Source organism: Coregonus lavaretus (genome assembly GCF_964263955.1).
Source record: "Coregonus lavaretus genome assembly, chromosome: 17".
Taxonomy (NCBI): domain Eukaryota; kingdom Metazoa; phylum Chordata; class Actinopteri; order Salmoniformes; family Salmonidae; genus Coregonus; species Coregonus lavaretus.
The window spans coordinates 20,285,403-20,295,166 of NC_140004.1; the positions used below are offsets into that span (position 1 = coordinate 20,285,403).

Consider the following 9,764-nt stretch of genomic DNA (forward strand, 5'->3'; position numbering starts at 1 on the left):
AATCAAAATGACGCAAATGCACATCGCAGCGGTAAACAGCAAACAGACTGCTCAATGCACCATTATAAAAACTACATTCAAAAATCGGTTGTTTTATTAAATTAAGAATTTAAAATGTCATGGTATATCTTGTAGGTAACAATGTCAAAATGATAATTAAAATGTAATTGAGACAAAGCTTTTTGATTGTTAATATAGGCCCACATTTCTTTAGAAAGAAAACAGAAAAGAAAACTAACTCACTGTAGTTATCGAATACTAACGTCCGTTTTGAATATTCGATTAATCGATTAACCGTACCCATCTGAGGTTGGTAAACCAATTCAGCGGAAGTCTAGCCAATTACAGTGGGCTCAGATCTCAGGCTAGCGCCACTCTCCTTCAAATAAACGTATGTTAATGTGTTCATGAGGGTAGTATGTTATAGGCTCAGGCAAATTTGAATTACACACAGCTTCCCTTTGCCGCCCTAAGTGTCTGTGTCCAGTGCCTGCTTAAGCTGTTTGATGTGGGGTGGCTGCTGCAGCTTGAGCAATGCTCCTGATCCCTGTGGAACACTGTTTGATCTGGGCCTGCTCTCTTGTGTAGGAAAAACCTGTTCAAGTTCAGAATGTGAGTGCACCGTAGTGGAGAGCAAAATAGTTAATCTGCTCATTGATCTACGGCATAAAACGTATTTCTTAAAAGTAGTCATCGTTGAAGATTAATTCAGAAAAAGGAAGCAACCAAAGTAGGCCTAGAATATAACATGAACAGTAGAAGAACATGACTAAACATTGACATAACCAGACTACCAAAGCGAAGCAACACCTCCACTCCCTTCAGTAACAACATAGGGATCTTTCCAACTGAAGAAACCAAGCAGGAAGTGTCATTCTCATTCACTGTCATGTGGTATGCATGGAGTCCCAATGCCAGTAGGCAAAGCACCGTCACAATGCCAACCCACCAACACCCACCAGAGATTACAACCGTTGGGCTGTGTGGGGTGGGGCAGGAAGAGAGAGAAGGGGATGAGAGGAAGGAAAAAGAAAAAAGAGAGGGTAGAGAAAGAAAAGGAATAGAGATCTGCCCTTGAGCCCACTCCAGGCTATATCACTGTGTTTGCTTTGTGCTTTGTTAAATTCACAAAACACATTCCTCTCTCCATCTCTCTCTCTCTCTTCTCACTCTTTCACAAATACAAACATGGCTCCCATGGGCCAGTGATATCGCTGTCCTACTTTCCTCTCTCTCTCAACCAGATTGTTCAAACTTGCTGGGGTGCCAAACAGCCGGCAACCCCTCTTCACTGTGAGAGTGTTCAACAAACATGGGGACACAGTGCCAGAACAGTGGGGGGCATCCACCAAAGGTTGTTAAACCATAGCCTCTGGTAAGGCTGAAAGACTAATGGCAACAAATAGGCCTACAGTAATTATCTCCATCATCAAAGTAAACTGCATGAATTAGTTAGTTACTCAATTCCTCTCACAAAAAACTCAACAAAACTCACAAGTGCTAGCCAAGTGCATGCCCAAGTGCTTCATGGCTACCCTCCAAAGACAATATTGAAGAATCCACAACAATACAACAATGTTATTAAGAACATGGTTTCAGGGCCTGCCCTAGCCTTTTAGGGGCCCTGAGCGGTGCCAATTCTACACATTTTGCCATGCTTTAATATGATATCTGAGTGAGAGTGACTAACAAAATCAATGGGGGCCCTCTGGAGGTCAGGGCCCCTGGGCACGTGCCCTGCGTGCCCGGTCGGTAATTCGACCATGATTACAACCAGTTTAGAAAGCTGGCTAGATTAATTTACCAATCTACAAAATGTTAGCTAACATAGGCTAATTGAGTGACTGTCAGTGACTGACATAACAAAATGCACCTCTGTATTCTACTATTCTAACTCTCAACAGTAAGTTGAGACCCCGACTGAGTTCCCCAAAAATGTAATATTAATAAAGCCCTGCATGGTTTTGATTAATCACTAATTACAAAATATATAGAATTTATGCATAAATAATATTGCATAAATCCTACTGGATCTGCTTCACAACATATGCATAATGTAATTTATTTGCCTACAAATGAGGTTGAATTCAAAGTAAGTGGAAAATGCTGTGCGAAGTATGGTAAAATGCATTTATATTCCATGATAAGCTATATGCTTATGAATCCTCAATCTAAAAGAATGATTGATGAAAAAAGCTATGAAAAGTTACTCACAACATAGTATTCAGCAGGTGCCTTGCTTCGGCACGCCACCACAACAACTCCAGTGATGGGCTCTGTGTTCAGGTCAGGCAGAGCCTCAGACAGTTCCTGTACCTCAGGCATCATGCTGGACCTCTGGAGAGACAGCAAAGTTTATTTCAGGGCCTTACTGGGATGCTAGTAATATAAGTAATAGTGCCTTCACTCCCTCACAAAACATATGTGCAACACAGGTGAACATCTGGGAGAAGAGGACTAGAATATTAGCTTCTGAGTCAACAATCTCCATTTCCATGTATTGAACTATTTCAAAAACACTTTTCTCTCTCTTATAAGGGTCTTTCCCATAGTGCTGCATGTAGTCCAATGCTGTATAAGGGCAGACTTGACAATGGCCTTTCTGGACAGAAGATTTTGAGCTACAGCACAGCTCATATATTTTGGAGTAAAGCATACTACATCATGACTAAACCCATAAAGATGTTTCTCTTTGCCAGAATGATTAGTATCCCCCAATATTGACATCTGTCGGCTTCTTGGGATCCAAAAGAAAAAGTGGCCTCTGAGCTTTGCATCGAATGACAAGTGAGACCAGCATGACAAAAAGCAATTAAGGGCGACCCAGTGAAGTCACCCAATAACAACTTAGATGGACTGATCACATATTTGCAAGAAAATCCAGATCAATTGTTATCTATTCCTGTCTAAAGAAGCTATAGCGTAATGTGTATGCAAGGCTTTTACAAGGTTAAGTGGCTTTGCAGAGGTTCCTTTGCCATTTTATTAAATTATGTTTAAAGCATCCTAGTGGGGTAAGTGACACAGTTACTGTATTCCATCTAAATGTTTACTGAATTTATTGTAATTAAGGTTATTGAATTTGGTAGATTTACCACAGGAATAGCCATTTATTTTAGAAATGTTAGTTGGATGGACTTATTAATGAAATAGATCCAGGACAGCAAATTAGTTTAGGGAGGGAGAATGTTAATTTGTGCACTAATCAATCTAGCTTTTCCTAACTGCAGCATAGTGGTTGGAGGCAAACTGCCATTAAGCCACACTCTGTAAGATGTGCACACAGCAAAGACTGGGCCACCAACAAAAATGTAAACAATAGAGCAAATTCAATAATGCATCCCATCAAATTGTCACATGCAAATGCACTTGTGTGATGGAGACAGTCTGGGTTAGAACTAGGGCTAGCTGAGAAAATCTCAACTCTCCATATACAGTGGGGGAAAAAAGTATTTAGTCAGCCACCAATTGTGCAAGTTCTCCCACTTAAAAAGATGAGAGAGGCCTGTAATTTTCATCATAGGTACACGTCAACTATGACAGACAAATTGAGATTTTTTTTCTCCAGAAAATCACATTGTAGGATTTTTAATGAATTTATTTGCAAATTATGGTGGAAAATAAGTATTTGGTCACCTACAAACAAGCAAGATTTCTGGCTCTCACAGACCTGTAACTTCTTCTTTAAGAGGCTCCTCTGTCCTCCACTCGTTACCTGTATTAATGGCACCTGTTTGAAGTTGTTATCAGTATAAAAGACACCTGTCCACAACCTCAAACAGTCACACTCCAAACTCCACTATGGCCAAGACCAAAGAGCTGTCAAAGGACACCAGAAACAAAATTGTAGACCTGCACCAGGCTGGGAAGACTGAATCTGCAATAGGTAAGCAGCTTGGTTTGAAGAAATCAACTGTGGGAGCAATTATTAGGAAATGGAAGACATACAAGACCACTGATAATCTCCCTCGATCTGGGGCTCCACGCAAGATCTCACCCCGTGGGGTCAAAATGATCACAAGAACGGTGAGCAAAAATCCCAGAACCACACGGGGGGACCTAGTGAATGACCTGCAGAGAGCTGGGACCAAAGTAACAATGCCTACCATCAGTAACACACTATGCCGCCAGGGACTCAAACCCTGCAGTGCCAGACGTGTCCCCCTGCTTAAGCCAGTACATGTCCAGCCCCATCTGAAGTTTGCTAGAGTGCATTTGGATGATCCAGAAGAGGATTGGGAGAATGTCATATGGTCAGATGAAACCAAAATAAAACTTTTTGGTAAAAACTCAACTCGTCGTGTTTGGAGGACAAAGAATGCTGAGTTGTATCCAAAGAACACCATACCTACTGTGAAGCATGGGGGTGGAAACATCTTTGGGGCTGTTTTTCTGCAAAGGGACCAGGACGACTGATCCGTGTAAAGGAAAGAATGAATGGGGCCATGTATCGTGAGATTTTGAGTGAAAACCTCCTTCCATCAGCAAGGGCATTGAAGATGAAACGTGGCTGGGTCTTTCAGCATGACAATGATCCCAAACACACCGCCCGGGCAACGAAGGAGTGGCTTCGTAAGAAGCATTTCAAGGTCCTGGAGTGGCCTAGCCAGTCTCCAGATCTCAACCCCATAGAAAATCTTTGGAGGGAGTTGAAAGTCCGTGTTGCCCAGCGACAGCCCCAAAACATCACTGCTCTAGAGGAGATCTGCATGGAGGAATGGGCCAAAATACCAGCAACAGTGTGTGAAAACCTTGTGAAGACTTACAGAAAACGTTTGACCTGTGTCATTGCCAACAAAGGGTATATAACAAAGTATTGAGAAACTTTTGTTATTCACCAAATACTTATTTTCCATCATAATTTGCAAATAAATTCATTACAAATCATACAATGTGATTTTCTGGATTTTTTTTTCTCAATTTGTCTGTCATAGTTGACGTGTACCTATGATGAAAATTACAGGCCTCTCTCATCTTTTTAAGTGGGAGAACTTGCACAATTGGTGGCTGACTAAATACTTTTTTCCCCACTGTACAAGTACAAGAGAGTTGAGTAGCGATGAGGGTGGGCAGACTGGAACTCTGACTACATCGAGTCGCTGTAAAATCTTAAACCCTTACCATGTACCTATGTTTGTCCTGTGTAAAATGGCTCTACATTACGTAATCTGTAATTCAATTGGCAAATGCGTATTCCCTCTGAGTTGCCATATTAGAGAAACAGAAACAAGTACACAATACGTGATTGAATTTGACAAAAGTTTTATAAGAAATTATGGATTTCCAACGTGGTCTCAGGACAATTCGTATTATTCTGTATGTAAATCTGTGACACACATTTATACTGAACAAAAATATAAATGCAACATGTAAAGTGTTGGTCACATGTTTCATGAGCTGAAATTGAAAATCCCAGACATTTTCCATTGTCACGATCGTCTAATGAGGAGGACCAATGCGCAGCGTTGAAGGTGAACATGACTTTATTAAATTAAAGCCGAAACACGAAAACAACAAACAATGACGAAACATGAAGTCCTCCGTTACAATGACTGACAAGGAACAAAAACCCACAACACTAAGGTGAACACTGACAGTTTAAATATGGCTCCCAATCAGAGATAACGAGCCGACAGCTGACACTCGTTACCACTGATTGGGAGTCACACGACCAAACAATGAAACACAACCAAATACAACACAACCAAATGAACACACCCTGGCTCAAAATACACAGTCCCGGAGCCAGAGCGTGACAGTACCCCCCCCTAAAGGCGCGGACTCCGACCGCGCCTACACCCCAAATAGGGAAGGGCTGGGTGGGTATTGCTCCTCGGAGGCGGCTCCGGCTCCGGGCTTGACCACCACCCTACTACAATCCCCCCGCAGTGTCCCCAGTCCGATCTGACCCAGTTAGCTGGATCAGGACTGCCGACGCGCACCCTGGCTTGGCGCGTGAGGCAGGAATGGACCGGACCTGGCAGACGATACGCACCCTTTGCATGGTGCGTGGAGCCGGAACAGGCCTCACCAGGCTGAAGACTCGCATCCCTGGCTTGGTGCGAGTAGCAGGAATGGGCTGAATCCGGCTGACGACTCGCACCCTTGGCTTGGTGCGAGTAGCAGGAATGGGCTGAATCCGGCTGACGACTCGCACCCTTGGCTTGGTGCGAGTAGCAGGAATGGGCTGAATCCGGCTGACGACTCGCACCCTTGGCTTGGTGCGAGTAGCAGGAATGGGCTGAATCCGGCTGACGACTCGCACCCTTGGCTTGGTGCGAGTAGCAGGAATGGGCTGAATCCGGCTGACGACTCGCACCCTTGGCTTGTTGCGAGTAGCAGGAATGGGCCGGACTGGGCTGGCGACGTGCACCACAGACCTGGTGCGGAGAGCAGGAACGGGCAGAGCCGGGCTGACGAGACGCACCACAGGCTTGATGCGGAGAGCAGGCACGGGCAGAGCCGGGCTGACGACGCACACCACTGGCTTGGTGCGGGAAGCTTGGATGGGCCGGACTGTACTGGGGACACACACCACTGGTCCTACACCGGGATCTGGAACGGGCCGGACCGGACTGGCAACACACGCCAGTACCTCTCGCCGTGCCTCTACTTCCACCATCCCCTCTTCGACCAGTGGCCCCCGTAACCCGGCGGCCTTCTCCGGCAACCCACTGGGCCGCTCTATCGCGGCCTCCTGCTGGTCCGACGTCGTGAGCCCCCCCCTAAAAATTTTCGGGGCGTCTCTCCTACCCGTGGACCAGGTCTCCATATTGCTCGCCAGCCTCTCGCCCTTCTGCCATAGTGTCAAGCCCTTCTCCTCCTCACTCGGCTTGACCCAGTCCAGGAGGCGAAGGAGATCTGTGAGGGATCTCCCTGGCGACGGCTCCTGGACACGCTGCTTGGTCCCATCTTGGTGGGTTTTTCTGTCACGATCGTCTAATGAGGAGGACCAATGCGCAGCGTTGAAGGTGAACATGACTTTATTAAATTAAAGCCGAAACACGAAAACAACAAACAATGACGAAACGTGAAGTCCTCCGTTACAATGACTGACAAGGAACAAAAACCCACAACACTAAGGTGAACACTGACAGTTTAAATATGGCTCCCAATCAGAGATAACGAGCCGACAGCTGACACTCGTTACCACTGATTGGGAGTCACACGACCAAACAATGAAACACAACCAAATACAACACAACCAAATGAACACACCCTGGCTCAAAATACACAGTCCCGGAGCCAGAGCGTGACATCCATACGCACAAAAAGCTTATTTCTCTCAAATACAGTATTGTGCACACATTTGTTTACATCCCTGTTAATGAGCATTTCTCCTTTGCCAAGATAATCCATCCACCTGACAGGTGTGGCATATCAACAAGCTGATTAAACAGCATGATCATTACACAGGTGCACCTTGTGCTGGGGACAATATAAGGCCACTCTAAAATGTGCAGTTTTGTCACATAACACAATAACACAGATGTCTCAAGTTTTGAGGGAGTGTGCAACTGGCATGCCAACTGCAGGAATGTCCACCAGAGCTGTTGCCAGATAATGAATGTTAATTTCTCTACCATAAGCCGCCTCCAACGTCATTTTAGAGAATTTGGCAGTACTTCCACGGGCTCACAACCACAGACCACGTGTAACCACGCCAGCCCAGGACCTAAACATCCAGCTTCTTCACCTGCGGGACCATCTGATACCAGCCACACGGACAGCTGATGAAACTGTGTGTTTGCACAACTGAATAATTTCTGCACAAACTGTCAGAAACCGGCTCATCTGCCTGCTCGTCGTTGTGAACAGAGTGCCCCAAGTTGGTAGTAGTGGGGTTATGGTATGGGTAGGCATAAGGTACAGACAAACACAATTGCATTTGATCAAATGCACAGAGATACCGTGATGAGATCCTGAGGCCCATTGTCGTGCCATTCATCCGCCACCGTCACCTCAAGTTTCAGCATAATAATGCACGGCCTCATGTTGCAAGGATCTGTATACAATTCCTGGAAGCTGACAATTTCAGAGTTCTTCCATGGCTTGCATACTCACCAGACATGTCACCCATTGAGCATGTTTAGGATGCTCTGAATTGGCGTGTAAGACAACGTGTTCCAGTTCCCGACAATATCAAGCAACTTCGCACAGCCATTGAAGAGGAGTGGGACAACATTCCACAGGCCACAATCAACAGCCTGATCAACTCTATGTGAAGGAGATATGTCATGCTGCATGAGGCAAATGGTGGTCACACCAGATACTGACTGGTTTTCTGATCCACACCCCTACCAGGTATCTGTGACCAACAGATGCATATCTGTATTCCCAGTCATGTGAAATCCATAGATTAAGGCCTAATGAATTTATTTCAGTTGACTGATTTCCTTATATGAACTGAACTTTTGTAGAACTGTAGAAAAAAAAGATACAGTTAAAAAAGTTCAACCTGATGACATCATCAAAAGTTTAAACATTTTAAAACAGTGATTTTGAAACACTATGAGATTTGCGGTTGCGTGGGGAGCAAGAAAATACCCTCCCTCTGGCTAGAAACTCATTACAGGTTTTGGAAATTACTGTTTATTAACTTTTAATCTTACCTTGTGTAGTCACAGAGAAGCATTTTTTAAACCTTTTCTTCTTATCTTTTTAACCACAGGTCATAAAAATTTTCACATATGTAGACACTGTTTAAAGCATAGAGCCTATCTCCAAAATGCTCAAAGACATTTTATGAGAGCAACATTACATTCATCAAATCAAATCATATTTTATTTGTCACATGCGCCGAATACAACAGGTGTAGACCTTACCGTAAAATGCTTACTTACGAGCCCTTAACCAACAATGCAGTTTTAAAAAAGTAAGTAAGAAAAATTAGATAGATAAACTAAAGGATACATTGTCTATGTATTCTATGTAGCCTATTATCGGTGAGCAATATTCCTGTCAAACATTCTCATTTCCATTTCGAGAGCATGATTACCCAGATGGATTGCGATTTACAGTTTTTTCAAACGTGTGTCAACTTTCATGAATGGACCAGCCTGCAACTGGGATTCTTACCACAGAATGAGACCGCCTGGAAAAACTGTCAAGTGTACCTGCCATATGGAATAGGACAGAGGGGGACGGAGTGTGATAGACAGGTAGGCCTGTAATTCTTACCTTGGTCAATTGTTTTAAATGTCGTCCTGCTGTGGATCCTTTGATGGTACTGCTCGTGTCTTTCACTACAGAGCCAGTGTCAATGTTCTTCTGGGAATGTTATCATGGTTAAGAAATAATTAACTACAACCAGAGACGGTGAAACTTTTTTTTCTCCCTTCTCCCATTAATATTGCATGCGAGCATCTAGCGTAGCCATTGATTCACTAGTCTAGTCTCATTGACATGTTGGAATTTGACTTGTCCTGTGAGTTGACAGTATGGTTTGGTGTCACAATCCAACCTGCAATAGTCATTTGCAATCAGTTCAGTCAGTGTAGGTCAGGGATGGGCAACTGGCGGCCTGGTTGTGCATCAGCAGGTATTCTCTTTATATGTGAGTCACTGACTGTCACTCAATTAGCCCATGTCAACTATGTATTATTATTATTGGTTAGTCTAGGGGCCAGCTATCTAGACATAGTAATCATGGTCGAATTACCGGCCGTGGGGCCCCCATTGATTGTGTTAGTCGGTCTCATTCAGATATCATATTAAAAACTGCAAACATTTCTCTCCACCGTATGACAAAACGAGTAGAATTG

The 9,764-nt window shown here is 44.1% G+C and overlaps 1 protein-coding gene across 1 annotated transcript in view; it reads right to left on the reverse strand.

Moving 5' to 3' along the window:
* Positions 1-9,248, reverse strand: part of LOC311145083 (multivesicular body subunit 12B-like) — a 45,572-nt gene extending 36,324 nt beyond the window's left edge. Inside the window, exons 1-2 of the mRNA XM_084181261.1 lie at positions 9,181-9,248; positions 2,215-2,337 (exon numbers count right to left, since the gene is read on the reverse strand). Of these exons, the coding sequence (XP_084037387.1) occupies positions 2,215-2,328 (114 nt within the window). The 5' untranslated portion in view covers positions 2,329-2,337; positions 9,181-9,248. The remainder of the gene's footprint in view (positions 1-2,214; positions 2,338-9,180) is intronic.
* Between the last annotated feature and the right edge of the window lie 516 nt (positions 9,249-9,764).